The following is a 20,385-nucleotide window of genomic DNA, read 5'->3' on the forward strand; positions in this document are numbered from 1 at the left end:
TCCAACCACACACAGTAATGTGGGAGCAGCAGAGAGTAGATCAAGAGGACGCTGAGAAGATACCCAGTACAGATTTCAAAGGAGTGCATATGAGGAAAATCATATCCTTAATAGGGAAAAATGAAGAAACAGTCTTCCATGACTAGGTATTCAGTGCAAGCTAGATGGAAGAGTTTACTGACAGAGAAAGGTATTTAACATCAGAACAGACTTTCATATAATTGCGTCTCTTGAAGATCCTCAGAAATGGGAAACATGCATCCATCTCTAGGAAAAGATTTGGGCAAAACTGAACTGATGAAAGAAGCATGGGTAGCTAAGATGACTTTGAAGGGTCCTTGTAACTTGAGGATTTGGCATTCCAGGAGGAGGGATGGAAATCAGGGAACTGGATCTCCTGCAAAATATTCACAACTCTTTGAAATGGAAATGAGGCTCTTCCAATTTAGGAATCAAATTAAAGCAAGTATTCAGGGTGTTAGCAGGCTGTGCTCCTGCTTGTTTGAAGTGGCAGCTAAAGGAGGGAGGTGTGCTTTTCCCTGGATGAAGCAGGATCTCGCTCAGCCTGTTTTCATCTTTACTTAGCACCTGCTGGCCAGGAGTGGTGTCGCCCGAGCAATCAGACAGTAGACGTGCCAAGAGTCTGACCTCCCTGTGTCTGCTGCCCCTCCCCCAAGCCCCATGACACCTCTCCTGATATAGATGGACAGGGGTTGGTTTAAAATGACAGTCTCAAGTTCGTGTAGGAAGAGAAAGTTAATTCAAAGAAACTGTCAGGCAAGCTTCCTCTCTCTGTAGGAATAATTATTATCCCCTTTCACCATGGCCCACCTGGGAGCCCACTTTGCCTTCAGATCCCGCTGGCAGAAGACCGATGATGAACTCTGTCGACATAGCATGTCCTTTATTCTTCACAAAGCCATTTGCAATGACTTCTTTCAGAGCTATCTCTACCTGCTGGAAAATATTCCCCTGGGTAAGTGAGTCAGAGCTCCTAGATAAGGGATAAGAAATGACTGGAGCCACTGTGTGAGGTTGTGGGGCTTTTCCAAAAGAAATTAGAACAAGGACACTTTTCAAATAAAAAGGACCCACAACCATTTAAATGGGCTTAAATGTTTCAATGGCATTCTTTTATGGCGAGTGCAAAGATCAAGTGCTGCCTGGAAGGTCAAGCCTCTATTTTGGGACTTCCATGCACCGCAGACATGAGTAACTTGCTTCTCTGGGTGTTGGTTGCCTGAATATCAGGCTTGTAGAAATGAATTTCTTGAGTTTGAAAGGACATTTTGAATATTTGCAAAAGTTTAGAGGTGAGTAAATTAGGTAACTCAAAGATGAGAGTATTAACGCAATAGCATATCAACCAAGAATGAAAAACAATAAACAATAATAGATCAAATAATAATAGATCAAGGTTGTTGGGGTGAGAGTGTGTCTGCATGTGTATGCTTTCTGGCCTTTCCGAGTTGCAATAATAGTCTGAGAGTTTAAAGGAGCTGATTTTAGAGTGATCTTTGAATGCTAAGAAAAAAATTGGGCAGCAGTCTGTCTCCATTTTAGTTATTACCTCTAGTTTTCAGGGAGTTGGACAATAGGGCAACATAAAGCTTATCTGGTTTGTCTACACTGCTTTTCTTAGCCTGTGTGAAAGCGGTTAGTTAAGCACACTCTCAACAGCCCTGAAGAGGAAATAACTTGTGATTAAAGAGTGAAGTATCCTCTTTGATTTATATTCCCCCAGTGAAAGCAGGAGCTGTATGTTTTGCCCCAGTCTGTTTTCTTAAGGTTCCTGAAAGCCCCATTGTACACTTGATGTGGGCAGGCTTTCCAGATGGGCAAGGAGCTACATAATTCTTTGTATTGCATTCAAGACTATATTACCAGCCTACCAAAGTCACTTTCTAAGTCCATTTCTGAGGGGAATCTTTAATTTTAGATATACAAATGGCTTCATCTCACATATATACATATATATATATATAACTGAACTGAACTGAACTGAACTGATATATATTCTTTATTCAAATTTCTCATTTATGACTTTATTTGATCCTTATAACCAACCACATGATGAAATAGATAGGGTCAGCATTATTATTTTCTATGCACCTTCTCACTCTTGTCCCCTATACTATTTTTTCAAAATGAGGAAAAGAAAATTCAGAGATGATGAGATCAGTCTAGACAGGTCTCACCTAGATACCAAAGCAAGAACCAGGGCTCTTTCTGGTAGCCCATATTTTATTGTTCAGTCGCTACGTTGTTCCTAATTCTTTGTGACCTCATGGACTGCAGCACTTCCGGCTCCACTGCCCTTCACTGTCTCCTGGAGTTTGCTCAAATTCATATCCTTTGTGTTGGTGAAGCTATCTAACCATTTCATCCTCTGCCACCCTCTTCTCCCTTTGCCTTCATTCTTGGTTTCAGGATCTTTTCCAACTAGTACATTCTTTGTGTCAGGTGGCCAAAGTATTGGAACTTCAGCTTCAGCAACAGTCCTTCCAATGAATGTTCAGAGTTGATTTCCTTTAGGACTGACTGGTTTGATCTCCTTGCAGTCCACGGGATCTCATGAGTCTACTCCAGTGACATAATTCAAAAGCATTAATTTTTCGGTGCTCAGGTTGCTTTATGATCCAAACTCTCTGATCTACCCATAAGTAATTCCTTTAGGACGTAGCAGACATCTCATCTTTATCCAAATGGAAAAATTAGAGCAGTTTATTTGGAAGATGATGATTTTCTGACCACTCCATATATTTTGTCAGACCACTGGAGACACTCTTTGGACGATACCTCAGTAACAGTACCTTGTCGGCTTATGTTGCGTTAGTCTGGCAAAAAATATAAATTCAATGACTTATGAGAGACATGCTAAGGGGTAAATGACTGCCAAATTTTAAAAATAATTATTAGAGATTAAACCTCATCTCTGAAAGTAGCTAAAGATGAATTTAAAAGACCCCAATAAGTATTTATTAGAAAAATTAAATGGCCCCTTACTAATAATTAATTGCAAGTTTCCAACATCCTGAGTTCATATTCTGGCACTGCTACTGACAGAGAAATCACCCCTGCAAGTTGCTAATCTCTGAGCATCATTTTCTTCAAAACTGTGGGGCTGTTGGAGTATTAAATACAATTATATATGTGAAACTCATCAATGCTCAGTAAGCAGTAGCATTTCATTTCCTTCCTTAGATCCAGCTCTCTTTAAAGTTACCACACACCCTTCCTTAGAACAGGCATTACCGAAGATAAGCTTAATTCGGTGTATGAGAGTTTTCAGGCTTCGGTGGATATTAATGTTTTCACTTTGGAAGTAAAACTCAGCCAGTGGAAGCACTCCTTCCCCAGCCCTCACTGGGGTGTTTTAGAGTTGGCTTCCCCTCCTCTTGATGATTTCAAGACTTCATAGAAATGAAAATAAAGCCCTTCTTTTAAAAGACTGGGGAACCCTACTGTAGCGTCTGCACAGAGAGTTTGTTGTTTGGAGTAATTATGGGAAGAATGGTGGCTAACCAGACTCTTTGATTCCTTCTTTCCTTCCTTCCTCCCTCCAACTGCCTGTGTTAGGCAGTCAGCCTCACACCAGCTCCCTGTGAAGTGACATTCAGTCATGGGGACACTTGCTGAACTATCCCTGGCTAACTTCAGTGATTCCTGGAGAAGCAAGAGCATGCATATTCAAAGTCTCCAATGGAACTCTTAGCTATGCCATTGACTATGACAGGTCTTCACAAAGAAATGGAAACATGTTTGTTACTATTCTCAGTGGTTTGTATATATTAATTATCTCTGTTAATCCTCTCAACATCTGTATTAGGTGGTGGTGTTATTTTCTCTCTCCTGAATCTGAGGAACTGATCCACAGAGGAAGTAAGTAACTGGCCAAAGATCACACAGTGATGAGTGTGGAGCAGGATTAGCACCCAGTCCAGTTGGGCTTTTTAACCACAAAATCATGCTGCCTCCCAGTGTAAATGGCAACTTGACTAAGGAGGGGAGCACTCTAAGTTTTACCAAATTTTTTCAACTGACAGGAATATAAAAAATAGTCCATGAGGAGAACTGGCTTTCTATTGAAGAAATCAGAAAGATGGGTGAGCCAGTGAATGGGTTCATATAATCTAGTTATACCAGCCCAAATTCAGCTACAGGTCTGGAGTGAATGAATTTGTCATAGGCGGCTGTTTGTGAACAAATGGGTAGTAGAGTAGGAAAACAATTTATGTAAATCTCCAGTTTGTATAACAGTGTGGGCCTGTATACAATCCAACTTGGAGGTATACACATAAGCCAACTCCTCAGTAATTCTTCTAGCACTATCCACAGCATATTTTTTAGGACACAGAAGTCAGTGAATATGTATTCATTATATAATGTGCAAGAATCTATTACTCCTGGATATTGTTAAAGGCTTAGTCTAACTTGGCACTTAGAATAATACTTCCATGCAGTTTAGCAAAAGGAACAAAGGCTTTACATTTAAATAAGTTTGGGTTAGGACTTGGCTGTGACACTTCTTTTCTCCATAATATTGAGCATGTTACTACCTTTTTCTGACTTTTTTCATCACTTACCTGTAAAATAGTGATTACAATTCCAGTTTTTGTGAGGATTAAGAGAGATAACATGAAGAGATGACATGAAAGTGCCTTGGCATAATGTCAGGCACAAGGGAGGTATCTACTAATGGTTATTAACTCCCCTTCACTTACCTCTTTTTAGAAGAATTAGGCTCTGAGGAAGAAATAGAGAACAATGGTCACAGCTTTGCTATCACAATTAAAACCTAGAATTAATAAAAACATTCCCTTCAATACACTGCTGCTGCTGCTGCTGCTGCTGTTGCTGCTGCTGCTGCTAAGTCACTTCAGTTGTGTCCGACTCTGTGCGACCCCATAGACGGCAGCCCACCTCAGCATACAACTTTTGGCATTTTGCAAATTGATTTCATCCCTGTGGAAAGCATGGCTGCACAACTCACTGTGCAGTGATACATTTTCCAAATGTTTATTGTTGCCTTTGCAATACCAATTATGTAAGACCATTTTTCATTTTAAAGAAATGAAGAAGTGGATAATTTTCCTTTCTTTAGCAGACCATCCTACACACAGTATTAAATGGGTAAAATATGGATTTTGGATTTAAATAGAATTAGGTTTAAATCCCAGTTGTGTCACTCACTAGTTGGCAATTTCTTTAACCTCCTGATGTCCTCTTTTCTTCTGGAGAAAGTCACATCTATCTTATATATTCAGTGAGACATAAATGCTAGCATATATAGTACATATATACATGTTTGATCAGTGATGATTACTAATTTTTATTATTTGGTTTGCCTAATTAGGAAAATCAATATATCCTCCTATAGCTTTCCATTAACTACAAAAAGTGTGACCTGTGTGTGATTATGTTGTGTGTGCGTGCATGTGCTCAGTTGTGTCAGACTCTTTGCAACTCCATGGACTGTAGCCTACCAGGCTCCTTTGTCCATGGACTTCTCCAGGCAAGAATACTGGAGTGGGTTGGCTATTCCCTATATCCATTCACTACTTTGTTGAACCTGTCATTCAAAGAACGAAAAACTAGACAATATTCATTTATTCAGCGAACACTCAAAGGAGGCCTGCTGTGGGTCAGCAGGTTGGTAAGTCCTGGGGTTATAAGGATAAAGATAGAGCTTTATCCTGAGGGTTTAATGTAGGAGAGAGATGCGCACAGATAATTTTCATGGAATGTGGTGACAGGGACAGGCATCACTACAGGATGCTGCAGAAGGAGGTACAGAGGAGGCCTGGTGACTGCTGGATCCGCTTCTGACTCTTCCCATGCAAAATCTCTCCGTGAAAACTCTGTCCCCAGTATCTTTGTATTCTGACCTTTTCACATTCAACAGCGGGTTAGGTAGAACACTCAAGTAGGAATTAAAGAGGAAGGCATTTGGCCAAGTGGGTATGGGATATGATGTGCAGTGGGAACTTGAATACACCCTTGCTGGAGTGGGGAACGTGTATTTCCCCTCCCTCCTCACCTTTCTTTACCTTACTTGTGTTGAAGGCTGAAAAGAATTTGTGTGCTCAGTTGTGTCTGACTCTTTGCGACCCAATGGACTATAGCCCATGAGGCTCCTCTGTCCATGGGATTTCCTAGACAAGAATAGTGGAGCAGGTTGCCATTTCCTCCTCCAGGGGATCTTCCTGACCCAGGAATTGAATCTGTGTCACCTGTATTCACAGGTAAAATCTTTTCCACTGAGCCACCTGGGAAGCCCTGAAATAGCCCTCAGTCAAAAAGGAAAAAGCCCACTAACACTTTCAGGGTTGAGAGTGCATTATTTTACAGGCAAGGAACCCTCGACTCTTAAAGCATTCAGGGAAGAAATAAAACCTAGAGGGACTCTCAGGGTAATTCTAAGGCTTGTTAATGATGACTTTCTAGTATTCTGGCACACACAGACCTTTGGATTCTACCAGGAACACTGATGAAATTCCACTCCCTCCTACTCTTTCTTGTGGATGAGAAAACCGATAAGACTTTGGTGTGTTTTAGATTCCACAGAGAAGTGAGATCATACATTATTTATCTTTCTCTGTCTGATTTATATCATTTAGTATAATGCCCTCAAGGTCCATCTATGTTGTCACAAATGGCAGAATTTTCTTCCTTTTATGGCTGAGTAATATTCTATTGTACCCAGACACATTTTCTTTCCTTCTTCCCTTCCTTTTATCTTTCCTCCCTTCCTTTCTTAATTTTTACTGTCACTTCTTTAATGGTTAAATTGAGAAGTTATCACCTACAAATCTCTTTTGTGGAAGACCTTATACTTCCTAAAGGCATCTCCTAGTTGGGCTTTCTTTCCTCTCATAAATAAAAGACTAACTTGATCCAGTATTCTATCTCAAATCATTTCAAAGTTACTGTTTAAATCTAGCCTAGATATCCTCTGAAGACTCTTAGGTCAATTTCCAGTTGACAAATAGGTCTAATATATAGCATAAAGTCTCAAATAGTTATATACAACCCTACTAAAAAAAACAAACCAAAAAAGAAAATTGAGAAGGTATTCAGCAAGCATAAACACTATGCTCTCAACAAATCTTTCTTAGAGGGTTCACAAGATCTTTGTTCTTCTTCAGGGCAAATTCACATGTACTTTATTTTTCTTTTTGTAACATTGGAAATTCCTTGGAAGTTCAGCTTATAATGTAGGTCAAGAAATAAGCACCATGTTATATCAAGAGCTAATAGAGTGTCTAGCCTCTGGTTTAGACTACACCAAGTGTCACAAAAACATTGCAATCCCACAAGAATAAGCCACTAGATGTATTTCTATAATAAAAAGGCATAGGCTGATGTTTGATTACCTTATCAATCAACTGGCACCATTGCAGGAGCTATCAGGAGGGGAGTACCTGGGGCTGGACATTACACCTCATATATCTTTTTAGTGAAATGTTCCTGTCAATTAGGTGACAAGCCCATAACCATAAAAACTTACCTATTGAGTCTGACCCCTGCTGAGCTTGGAATTCACTTGTGGTCTAAATGTTGCTGGCATAATGGACCATTCCCATATTCAGATTAAAGGTTTTAATAAACTCCACCAACTAGTTGACTTAAGCAGGTGATGATGAGAGTGGTTGTTTTGCTGCTTTGGTTGGATCAACAAGAGAGCACTGGGCTGTGGCTTACCTGTGGCTTGCCCCAGAAGCATTCATCTCTGGGAGGACTTTGTGAGTTGTGATTTCTTAACCTGATTTTCTGAGACATCCAGACGAATTTGGAACAGTCATGTTTTTTTGGCCTGGTGATGCTTAATTTTTGCTGTCCCTGTTGAATTTATAAGCATTCGTTGTATTCATTATATGTCATTGTTGACATAACACTTTACTGAGTGCTAGGGAAGGGGGACTGGTGTCAGTACCCAATGATTTTGAACATGAGGACATTCCTTTTAAAGTTATACTTTCTCAATCAGATGCTCCTTGTATATAAAATGTCAAAAAATCTATATATTTATTAACAGTTTTAAAAGGTTTGTATTTTTAAAATGACAATCTCTTGTTCAGTTCAGTCGCTCAGTCATGTCTGACTCTTTGCAACCCCATGGACTGCAGCATGCCAGGCCTCCCTGTCCATCACCAACTCCTGGAGTTTACCCAAACTCATGTCCATTGAGTTGGTGATGCCATCCAACTATCTCATCCTCTGTCATCCCCTTCTCCTTCTGCCCTCAATCTTTCCCAGCATCAGGGTCTTTTAAAATAAGTCAGTTCTTCACATCAGGTGGCCAAAGTATTGGAGCTTCAGCTTCAACATCAGTCCTTCCAATGAACACCCAGGACTGATCTTCTTTAGGATGGACTGGTTGGATCTCCTCGCAATCCAAGGGACTCTCGAGTCTTCTCCAACACTGCAGTTCAAAAGCATCAATTCTTCAGCGCTCAGCTTTCTTTATAGTCCAACTCTCACATCCATACTTGACTACTGGACTATTTATTAACAGTTTTAAAAGATTTATATTTTTAAAATGACAATCTATTGTATTAATTAACATATACAGGAAATACAGTATATAATATTGTTAGTCTCTAGAAAATAACATACATGTGTTCTGATTCCTATTCCTTTTAGCAAATTCATGATCACTCAAGGGTCTAAATATTGGCCTCAGCATCTTCAAGGTAGGAAATAATGACGTAACTCCACAGATGAAATATACTACAATGGATAGAAGGAGGGTTTATTGGATTTTTAACCTTTAGAATAAAAATTTGGAACTATGTAACCATTGTTCAATTCAGAGCCATGTGGTGCATTAATCCAATGTCACAATCTTGGTGTTCCTAGTAAAGTTTAAATAGATTCTCTTTTCTTATACTCCTTCTATGTACAATTATGTCATATTTTGGTTTGCTTCATATCTTGATTGTAACTTTTTTTTTATACAGTTGTATGTTTTACTTGGAGCATTCAACTGTCTTTTATTTTGTTGAGGTTAAAAATATGTCTTCCTAAGGATATTACTCATGTCTTCTCGCTTCTTCCTTACTATCTATTGCCCAGAATCCAGTTCATTTTATTTCCTGAAGATATTTTTTGAAGCCAATGCTTTCTGTTGTAGTATAAACTGATTTCTTTCTAGATCTAATAATATTTACCATTTTGGGATTTCTTTTCACTGGATTCCTGGGTTAATTGTGTTGTCTTTCATGATATATCTTCTCAATTTTAACCCTCACTGAGCTGGAATATAGCTTTGAGAAACTTCTGAAGAATGAATATGGGAGGTAAATATTCTCTCACCATTTGAATGGTAACATATTTTAGCTTCAAAATAATTTTCCCTTAAAATATTGATGACACTGTTTTTCAGTGTTTCTGATGAGATCTGTGTTATAAGCCTGAGTCTACTCCTTTATGGCTGCCAGGTAAAATACGAGGTCAGTTAAATTTGAATTTAAGATAATCAACAAACAATTTTTTAGTGAAAGTATGTCCCATGCAATGTGTGATATTTTGAGCATATTTATACTAATAAATTATCCATTGATTATCTAAAATTCAAAAGTAATTGCATGTCTTATATTTTTATTTGCTATATCTGGCAACCCTGCCTGAAATTCAGCAAACTTTTTCCCTATAAATAACTTAATAATCTCATTTCTCTTGGTGTTTTGAAATTTCCTAAAGATATGTATAAATGTGACTTTATTTTTAATAAAAAATTTTCATAAATAAAAATTATTTTTATTTCAAGTATATTTAAGTATTTTAAAATTAATTTATTTATTTTAATTGGAGGATACTTTATAATATTATGGTGGTTTTTGCCATAGAGTGACATGAATCAGCCAGGTTTTTAAAATCCATATTCCTTAGTACTTCTGGACCTTACAATCTCTTTCAGCTTTGAGAAATTTTATCTATTTTTTCTGTAATAATTTTCTTCCCTTCATTTTCTGTTTTTGAGAATCTTAATTAGTTTGACTTTGGGTCTTCTGAATTAAATCTTTATAGCTTTAATATTTTTACTTCTGTTTTCTGAATCTACCTTTTCCTTTATGTACTGATTTGTTTACTCAATGTTAGCTCCAAATCTTTACTCAATATTAACTCCAAAGTTTTTGGCAATCAAAATTTTAATCTCTAAGAATTCTTTATTATGTTTTACATTGTTATTTTCTTGACATCTTATCTTCAATTTATAGATGCACCTGTTTCATCTCTCCTCCTGGATATAAATTTTTGCTTGGTTTTGGTTTAAATTCTCATTAATTTCCTGGATTATTTCTATTTCCTTTGGAGTCAGTTTTGATTGTTTATCTCTCTTTTGTTTTTCAGACATTCACCCTCATGTATTTGGAAGTCATTTTTTATCCATGGTTAGGGATGAAGGACAAGGTACATGATTTTAGGTCGTGGAGAAGATTTCCTCTGTTATATACTTCTCCACTGAATAGAAAGGATGCCCAGAAGCTCTACATATGCCAGTTGACCTTACCAGACTCTGATGAATGTGAGCAGATGAGGTGCCTGGAACCTTCTATATGCCAGAATTACTATTTTAGGATCCCAACACTAATGGGTCTAGTTATCCTTTTTTTTTTTCTTTTTTTAGAGAAGAAACTATTTACCCCCCTTAGATTATAGCTGTGCTGCTTGTCACTTTTGGGAGGGAGTGCATTGGTCACCGCCCAGTTGGCCTACAGGCAGATTTTAAATTAACTTTTATTTCCTTTGCAGATGTCCTAAGCTGTAAATTCTATAGTTTTGTTCCATCTGCTTTTTGTCTGCCAGAAATTTGTTGAAATCATGAATTCATTGGTGGTCCCTCCTCATTTTCTTCATTGTTACAGATTGAGTTTATTAAAACAATTCATGGGGAGTATTGGGAATGAGAGAAGACAAATGGATGGATTCAGTTTATAATCTTGAACAAAAAGTTCCTCCCTTTCGACTCACTTTCTATAATTTCCTTCTGAATGTTCTCTAATGAAAATATTTTATATCTGCAAGGATGCATTTTAATTTATAAATCACATTTAAGGGCATACTCATTTACCCTTCAGAAGTGGGAACACATGTTTTTATGAAAATAAATGTTTAAAAATAATACCTCACTTCTTTTCTGAAATGATGACATAGTATATGTGAATGTGCCTAGTATAATATCTAGCATGAAATAGTTGCTCAAAAAATATTATATTTTTTAGTATTTTATTTTCAGAACTTAGGGCTCAAGCACATCTTCTGTCATGTTGGTACAGAGAGATATTTGGGTATGAATTGCTTGACAAAGAAATGAAAAAAATACCTATCCCTAATCTACCGTGTGGTTAGAAGTAAGGATTAGTGATCAAATTTCCATAAAGTATTTTAAGGTCAAAGATAAAACTTACTGTGGAACTTGTGAAATTATTTATTCTACTGTAGCAAACACTATTGAATGGTTTTAAACACAGTGACAAGCTATTTTGAAAATTAAACTCTAGGTTTATTAAATCATGAAAATGCCACATGTCTGATTTATACATGAGGCGCCTGAAGATCACAGGGGTTGAGAAGTTTACCCAAGGTTAAATAGCAAGTAAATAACTGAGCTAGAACTCAAACCCAGATCTTCTGACATCAAATGAATACCCTTTCCTCCATACCACCGATTTGCAGACTTCTAAGAGGAAATTCGCTGCATGATAAGAATGAACTTGTTTTGTCACGTAAATATTAATAATGTTTTATTTTCAGTGAAATTGTATGCTTTAACAAGTCAAGTCATCAATGGTGAGATGCAGTTCTATGCCAGAGCTAAACTGTTCTATCAAGAAGTACCAGCTACAGAAGAGGGTATGATGGGAAATTTCATTGAACTGTCCAACCCAGATATCCAGGCCTCTCGGAAATTTCTCAGGAAATTTGTTGGGGTGAGTATCCAACTGTAGTTTGATTAGGAAGCAAAGTTCTTGCAAACAATGAGCTCACATGCTTCTGTGTAGTCGCTTCAGTCATATGAAAGTCAAATGGGTGAGCCATGAGTTTAGTGTGAAAGCCTGTTTTAAGAGGTTCAAATGGCTCCCCTGGTAAAGCATCTGCCTGCAATGCAGGAGACCCAGGTTTGATTCCTGGGTCAGGAAGATCCCCTGGAGAAAGAAATGGCAATCCACTCCAGCACTCTTGCCTGGAAAATCCCATGGACGGAGGAGCCTGATAGGCTACAGTCCATGGGGTCGCAAAGAGTCGGACAGGACTGAGCGACTTCACTTTCACTTTCACATTAAATGACTGATCTATCCTAGCTAGCATTTCACTTTCCTAGCACCAGCTTATTTCTCATGCTTCAGGGGAAGGTGAACTAGCAGCGTTAACATTACAAGTAGTAGATTAAGAAGACTTCTCTTTCAGATCCCATAGATAAGCAATTGACACTCAGATGACTGATGAGTGATCATGCCATTTGGGATCTTGGGGTGATTTACTGAGTCTCTGTAATAAAAATTCAACATTGTAGGGAAATGCAGCCTTATGTTTAGTTTAAAAATGGTAAGTATAGTAGAATATCTTTATATTATTTTCTACACAGTTGAGACATTGCCTTGAAAAAAATGTGATCCCTTTATAGACTTGGTGTTGGGTAAAACACCACTCCTGACTTTCAGGCCACATGGAGATGAGTCATATATTTTAGGAGCCAGAATCTTGGGCCCCAGAGTTATTATGGTTCTTACAGTATAAACCACCTTGGGTTTACTCTTAAATTCTCTTAAACCTCAATTTTCTTACCTATGTCTAGAGTATAACCACAGACCCTATCTTGTAGGATAATGTGAAGCTCAAATGAGATAATATATGTCAAATGTTTACTTTAGTGCACCTAATTATTATGCAATGTAGCTCATTTATTGCTACTACTAATAACAAGCTTTCATATAATTCAGTCATTGTACTTTATGGAGCTTCGTTTAGTTGGGGCTTCCCTGGTGGCTCAGGTGGTAAAACGTCTGCCCGCAATGCGGGAGACCCAGTTTCGATCCCTGGGTCAGGAAGATCCCCTGGAGAAGGAAATGGCAACCCACTTTAGTACTCTTGCCTGGAAAATTCCATGGACGGAGGAGCCTGGTAGGCTACAGTCCATGGGGTTGCAAAACGTTGGACAGAACTGAGCGACTTCACTTTCACTTTTTCATTTAGTTTTTAGAACAGACAGCCCACATAATAAAGCTGCTGTTGGTTCTACTGAGAATAAAGTCCTAACTAGCAAACAGGTTTTGTTCCAATTCACTATGAAGTTATTCATCTGAAATTTGGACTCCATTTGATTCTGATGAAGGAACCATTAAGAATATTACAAATATTTGGGATTAGGTTGTCAAGCTATTTAGAAGCATAATATTAATAGTTTCCCTAGTGTTGAGGTGAGGTTCACTTTATATCCAACTTTCTCTGAAGTACCCTTTGCCTGAGTACAGAAAAATAGGATCAGGATGGAGCAGTCATTGGGGCAAAGTGTCTGGACATCAACTGTGGCCATAAAGGACTACAAAATTAGAGATGATGGCTGTGGTTGTTTATAGATCAGGTTAATCTGGAATATTTTAAAAGCAGTGTTAGTGACTGACTTCACCAAGCACATTATCTGATAGTCACTCTGATGAGCACTTTAGAAGCACTGTCTTATTTGTTCTTCATAATAATTTGGGGAGGTAAGTACTATTATTATTTCTCATTTTCATGCTTGGGGAAACTGAGGCTTATAGAGATTAAGTATGTTTTCAAGGTTACACAGTTGGTAAGAGACAGAGCTGGGACTCATGCCTGGCAAGGTCTGTCTGATACCAAATTCCCAGCTCTTATCCACGACATATTTTTTCCATTTGTCTCATGAAGCAGAAAAATCCCTGCTCTGTGTGTGTGTGTGTGTGTGTGGACCACAGACCTCAACTCTCCCCCAATCTGGCCAAGAGCAATCCTTCCTGCTCGCCTCGAGGTGAGGCTGACTTTGATCCCAGTGCATTTCAGAAGCTTAGTTAGTAATCCAGCTGTCTTGTCACTCCATGTGGAATGCCAAACTGACCACAGGGATGCTGCTCAGACAGAGTCCATACACAGGCCCACGGACCTGGGAAAGGAAATAGTCTTCTGCTGGCATATTTATGTTGGAAATGAGCAGTCTGCTCTTTTCAAACAAATATAAGGAGTCCTTCTTAATAGACAAGGCTCATTGTGAAGCTGTGACCTCAAAGTACATAGTCTTTTTAAAGAAATGATATTTTGGTACTTTGACCTTAATAATATGCTAAATTAGTATCCAGGTCAAGATACAAGGAGTTTGGGAACATGAGTATCTGACATGATTTATCCTTGTGTCAACTGGGAAAAGGCAGATTGTTTAATTTAAAGTTTTGCTTTCCTTTCAACACTTAGTGACCTGGGACAGTGGGAAAACACTTTTAAACTTGTTGCAAATGTGCTTACTTTAGCAAATAAACAAACGATACCAAGATAATATCAATGGCATAGCTGATAACATTCCTTACTTTTAGCTTTTTGAGGGGAAAGTAAAAATTCATAAAAAGTAATTGATGATTTTATCTCTTGATATTTCTCAGTGATTGGATGACTGAAAAATCGGGGGCTAACTGTATCTCATGGTTTTTATACAGTGGTATTTAACACTTTATTTTCAAACTTCAGTGGAAAGAAGGTAAAATAATATTCTTTGAAACAAAAGACATAGACAGACTCAAAATGACAATGAAATTTCCAATTTACTTGGAAATTTTTTTTTCTACTTGGAAATTTCTCCATAAATATGAAGATAGGATAATAAAAGTAAAGTTCTGCAATCACACATTTATGTGGTTTTGGTCACATTCATGGAGGTGCATCAAATTTCAATCCAAGCACAGTAATAAGCAGCCATAGTGTCCAAGAGAGTAGAGATGTTGTCCCAGAGATCAGTCTTTAAATGTCTCTTCTCGGAGGCAGAGCATGAGAATGTGAGAAAGAGGAAAAAACTTGGTGCCAGGATATGCGAGACTGTGCCAAACACAGGGAATGGCATGGAATAAAGACAACTAGGCATCAGTGGTGAGGGGCAAAGGCGGACAGGACTTGAGTAAAAGGCATCTTCTGTATTTTTGTATAACAGTTTTTGTATATTAGTGTATTTGTGCATATGTATGTGCTCAGTCACCTCATTTGTGTCTGACTCTTTGTGACACATTGGACTGTAGCCTGCCAGGCTCCTCTGTCCACAGGGATTCTCCAGTCAATACTGGAGTGGGTTGCCATGCCCTCCTCCTCCAGGGGATCTTCCGACTCAGGGATGGAACCTGCGTCTCTTATGTCTCTTGCACTGGCAGTAGGGTGCTTTACCACTAGCATTGTGGGTAGATTCTTTACTGTCTGAGCCACCAAGGAAGCCCAGTTGTTTTGTATATAACTGTTGTTTCAAGGATAGCTACAGTCAAATATCATACATACATAAACACACACACATATATATACATATATAACATGTTTATTTCATAGATAAATAGACATGTTGTGTGTGTGTAAATATGTATATTACTTTATAGAAGCACATTTGAGAAGGCTTTCATTGGCTGATATCCTCCTATCTCTACTAACTATTCATCTTTCACTGTCAGTTAATTGAATTCAGAATTTTACTTTTAAAAAGTGTAAGGGCTTTTTGTCCAATAAGTCATGTGGTTTCTGACACAAAAGCAGAAACAATTTTCAGCATGAAAAGAGACAGGGGGACTTTGCTGCAACTACCTTTTATCCTCATAAATGTGCTATAAGCTACTGAGGCTGAGTTTGAAGTGAAATTCTGGCCCAAGAATGGAACGGATTGCATTTCCTCAGCTCAGGTCCTAAAAATTATCTTCCACACAAGCATAGTAGATAATTCAGAGCCCTCAAAATTGGTTTTGAAAAAATAAATTTTAGTCATCCACTCCAGTCTGAACTGAAATGTGTTCACTGCATGAATTTGAAAAGCAATTTTAAAAGTCTGAAAGATTCTCTCTGCTTTGCTCTCTCTTTTTCCACAAGGCAATAAGCTACAGTGCAGGTCCATTTGTTATGGATTTGACCCAAATTGGCAATTAACAAAGTTCTACTTTCATAGGACTTTAAATGGCCCACTTCTTATAAAACATTACCTAGTTCTCAAACCTAAGACATTTTCTAAAATCTTATTTTTTAATTCTTTGAAAGAGCTATAACTGGACAAAATAAAGAGGCAAAAACTAGACATGTTTGGATATGTTTTGAAAAAAGTCATTGAATGTTTTATAACTTGACTCTGGCAGTGGGTGCGGGCATTCTAAAGTTGCTTCAGTGTTATGACTCTGTGCTACCGTATGGATTATAGCCTGCCAGGCTCCTCCGTCCAAGGGTTTCTCCAGGCAAGAATACTTGAGTGGGTTGCCATGCCCTCCTTCAGGGGATCTTCCCATCCCAGGGATTGAACCCATGTCTCTTATGTCTCCTGCACTGGCAGGAGGGCTCTTTATCACTAGTGCCACCTGGGAAGTCCACGGTAGTGGGTACATACCTATATACATTTGTCCAGATTCCTTGAATGGTACATTTACAACAGTACATTAAATTTTATGTGTGTGTGTGTGTTAGTTGCAATGTCATGTCTGACTCTTTGCAACCCCATGGACTGTAGCCTGCTAGGCTCCCCTGTCCATGGAATTCTCCAGGCAAGACAACTCCAGGCAAGAATAATGAGTGGGTTGCCATTCCCTTCTCCAGGGGATCTTCCTGATGTAGGGATCAAACCGAGGTCTCTTACATTGTAGGCAGATTCTTTACTGTCTGAGCCACCAAGGAAACCCACATTTAATTATATGAACTTGACCTAAATTAAGTTTACTTAAAGAGGTAACTGAGTGTCAAGACTCAGGGTGAATGTCTGTCATTGGACTGTTCCACAAGGTACCTTTCTGCAGGGGCCCGGGAGAGCTGGGACGGACTGTGCCTTGGACTGCGGCTCTGGGATAGGAAGGGTCAGCAAGCACGTCCTGTTGCCGGTTTTCAACTCCGTGGAACTGGTGGACATGATGGAATCGTTCCTCCTCGAAGCACAGAACTACTTGCAGGTCAAAGGTGACAAGGTAGAAAGCTACCACTGCTATAGCCTGCAGGAATTCACACCCCCACTGGGAAGATATGATGTCATCTGGATTCAGTGGGTCATTGGTTAGTTCTGCATGGCATTGCATCTTCCCTTCTCCCCACTAACTGGAGGACTTGTGGAGGCAGAGCAAGGACACAAAGCGATATTTGGCTCTAGCTGCACTTAGAATAGTTAGCTAGTCTAACATATAATGGGAACTCCCCCCAAGCTCTGGTCCTCTGGATTCTGCCCCTAACATCCACTGAACAAGGCTGGTGATTCCCATTCTTAGGATGGAGTGTCTTTGTGCCAACCTAAATCCTAGAAGAAAACTGAATATTTGAAAAACTTTAAAAAGTGTATCCCCATTATTGACAAACCTTGGCTTTCTTAGATTTAAATTCTCAGGAAATGAGATAGCAGTGAATTAGATTTTGATCTGAGTGTGTGTGTGTGTGTGTGTGTGTGTGTGTGTGTGTGTAAGACACAGAGGAACGATGGCAGAGTTGAGCTGTGAATCCAAGGGATGAGCAGTGGTTTATTTTGTGCCTGGGAGGTAGGTAGATAGACTAGGTTGGTATAATAGCTGTTTTACAGACAGTGTACTGATTCTCCTCAAAGAGGATACCTGTCCTCTTACCTAAATTCTCAAAGCCTCCGCAACAAAACAATTCAAGCTATGAAATAATTCATGAATGAGTCAACAAACAAGCTTCCGATTTGTAGCCTTGTGGCCGTTCAGTCTTTCCTACTCACCTCCTTCCCCACCCACCCTTTCATCCTGTTCCCCCATTTACTTGGCCTCACCTGTAGGGTACCTGACTGATAAAGACCTTCTTGCATTTCTTTCCCGGTGCCGAGATGGCCTGAAGGAAAACGGCATCATCATACTGAAGGACAATGTGGCCCGGGAGGGCTGCATCTTCGATCTCTCTGACAGCAGCGTGACTCGGGACATGGACATCCTCCAGACCCTCATTAGGAAGAGTGGGCTGGTGGTGCTAGGCCAGCAAAAGCAGGACGGCTTTCCAGAGCAATGTGTCCCGGTGTGGATGTTTGCGCTGCACAGCGATGGAAGTTCCTGACCAGCTGCCGGAGTGAATGACTGCACTGCACAGAGATGCTTTGGAAAGAGTGGCCCTCCTCTAATTCACAAGTTACACCCCTTGTGATCCATGGAGGAATGAACAGAAGGGAGACAATGTATGTTTCAAAACAGTTGATGTCACGTTTCCACTAATTATGTAAGTACGTGCACACACGCTGTGACTTTTCCAAAAGACAAATGGAATGTGACATCCGGAAAAACATCTAAACTGTACCAGTGTACCCATAAAAACAGGGAAGGGAGCAACGTTCACAAAATATAAACTGCGCTGGTCTCTGAAGGTTTGCATGAAAGAGTAGTTTAGGGTGGGTGGGATAAAGTCTAGACCACCTTTCTCTGCCCTCATGCTGGATGCTTTACCCTTCCTTCCTCTTTGGGAATATTACTTCTCTTAGACAAAAATCTCCCCCTAATTAAGAAAGAACCAGTCAAAATAACCTTGTAAAACAATTCCATTACTTAATTTTGTCTTTAGCGGAATAAAAGAATATGGTTTCACTTTCTATTTGGGGTCAGTTTCTCTGCCCAATGATGTAATATGGATGTAATTTCATAACAGAAGTCTGCATTTCAGTGATGGGGAAGTGTCTCCTTTCAGGACGAAATGTTTTACCCTTGAAATTTCAGCTGTGAACATATAAGTGAATGTCACTGATAATCTACTTTTAGTCACTGGCTTCTAACACAACTTGCTTCATTGCAGTTGCTCCTGTTTCCTTGATTGATAAGAATGTACACTGGAAAGAGATAAGAAATGGTAAACCTGAAAACTGAACTAACTGCATTAGTTTAATTAGTTAGCTTAATTAAAAATATCTAAAATCTTTCAAAAACAAAAATGTAATTTAACTTCTATTAGCAGAATGTTTAAATATAACTTCTATTTTATTTAAAATGCTCTAAAGTCTTCATGTGAAGGATTTATTTGTCTTTTGATGTATTATATATTGAGTCTTCTATGAAATACAATCAATTTAAGTAAAGAAAATTTGTTAAATGCATATGTTATCACCCTAAAATCATGTTTGTAAGTCATAGCTCTAAATTAGGAGGAAAATAATTATTATAGAACACTATGTTGATATAGCATGACTTAGTAGTTTGATTTTATGTCCTGGAAAATTATGTCACTCTGCCACTGGCACCTTCCAGCTGCAGTATGTCATTCACAACATTTTAGGGTAATGTAACAAAATGTGAGTTAAAACCATTGCTGGAGAAAGCAGAGACCAAATTAAATAAAACGGTGAATCATTACCAAACAGGATTACTGTGACAAAACAAGAATTCTCATGTTTTCATCCTCTAAGTATTGAAAAAAAAAAATTAACTAAATCTTCCTTTTCAGCCCATCCTAGGCATTTTCTGCTTCTTTTACACTTAGCACCCTTATTCTCTTACTTCTTGACTTTCTGCTTTGCAAGTACTCACATGCTGATTGACACAGTTGTCCATTCCTCAGCATCCCGGGTCCTGAGCTCAAGCAGGAAATAACATAATTGTGCCATTAATATGAATACATGAGTTCCAAAAAAACATCTATTTCTGCTTAATTGACTATGCCAAAGCCTTTGACTGTGTGGATCACAGTAAACTGTGGAAAATTCTGAACGAGATGGGAATACCAGACCACCTAACCTGCCTCTTGAGAAATCTGTATGCAGGTCAGGAAGTAACAGTTAGAACTGGACATGGAACTACAGACTGGTTCCAGATAGGAAAAGGAGTACGTCAAGGCTGTATATTGTCACCTTGTTTATTTAACTTATATGCAGAGTGCATCATGAGAAACGCTGGACTGGAAGAAACACAAGCTGGAATCAAGATTGCCGGGAGAAATATCTATAACCTCAGATATGCAGATGACACCACCCTTATGGCAGAAAGTGAAGAGGAGCTAAAAAGCCTCTTGATGAAAGTGAAAGAGGAGAGGGAAAAAGTTGGCTTAAAGCTCAACATTCAGAAAACGAAGATCATGGCATCCGGTCCCATCACGTCGTGGGAAATAGATGGGGAAACAGTGGAAACAGTGTCAGACTTCATTTTTTTGGGCTCCAAAATCACTGCAGATGGTGACTGCAGCCATGAAATTTAAAGACGCTTACTCCTTGGAAGAAAAGTTATGACCATC

The 20,385-nt window shown here is 38.8% G+C and overlaps 1 protein-coding gene across 1 annotated transcript; it reads left to right on the forward strand.

Annotated features, from left to right (window-relative positions):
* The first annotated feature begins 822 nt into the window (after positions 1-822).
* On the forward strand, positions 823-18,231 carry NTMT2 (N-terminal Xaa-Pro-Lys N-methyltransferase 2). Its single transcript, XM_068986601.1, has 4 exons — positions 823-976; positions 11,761-11,936; positions 16,980-17,229; positions 17,960-18,231. Exons 1-4 carry the CDS (start codon positions 823-825, stop codon positions 18,229-18,231), a joined length of 852 nt encoding a protein of 283 aa, XP_068842702.1.
* Positions 18,232-20,385: the final 2,154 nt, after the last annotated feature.

This window comes from Capricornis sumatraensis, chromosome 14 (assembly GCF_032405125.1).
Source record: "Capricornis sumatraensis isolate serow.1 chromosome 14, serow.2, whole genome shotgun sequence".
Lineage (NCBI taxonomy): Eukaryota > Metazoa > Chordata > Mammalia > Artiodactyla > Bovidae > Capricornis > Capricornis sumatraensis.

What these genes read in the sequence shown, in the direction of transcription:
- NTMT2 (XM_068986601.1), top strand. Translation starts at nt 823, where the DNA reads ATGGCCCACCTGGGAGCCCACTTTGCCTTCAGATCCCGCTGGCAGAAG. An exon ending in GCTGGAAAATATTCCCCTGG is followed by an intron (nt 977 to 11,760) that starts GTAAGTGAGTCA and finishes TTTTATTTTCAG; the next exon opens with TGAAATTGTATGCTTTAACA. An exon ending in CTGGATTCAGTGGGTCATTG is followed by an intron (nt 17,230 to 17,959) that starts GTTAGTTCTGCA and finishes CCTCACCTGTAG; the next exon opens with GGTACCTGACTGATAAAGAC.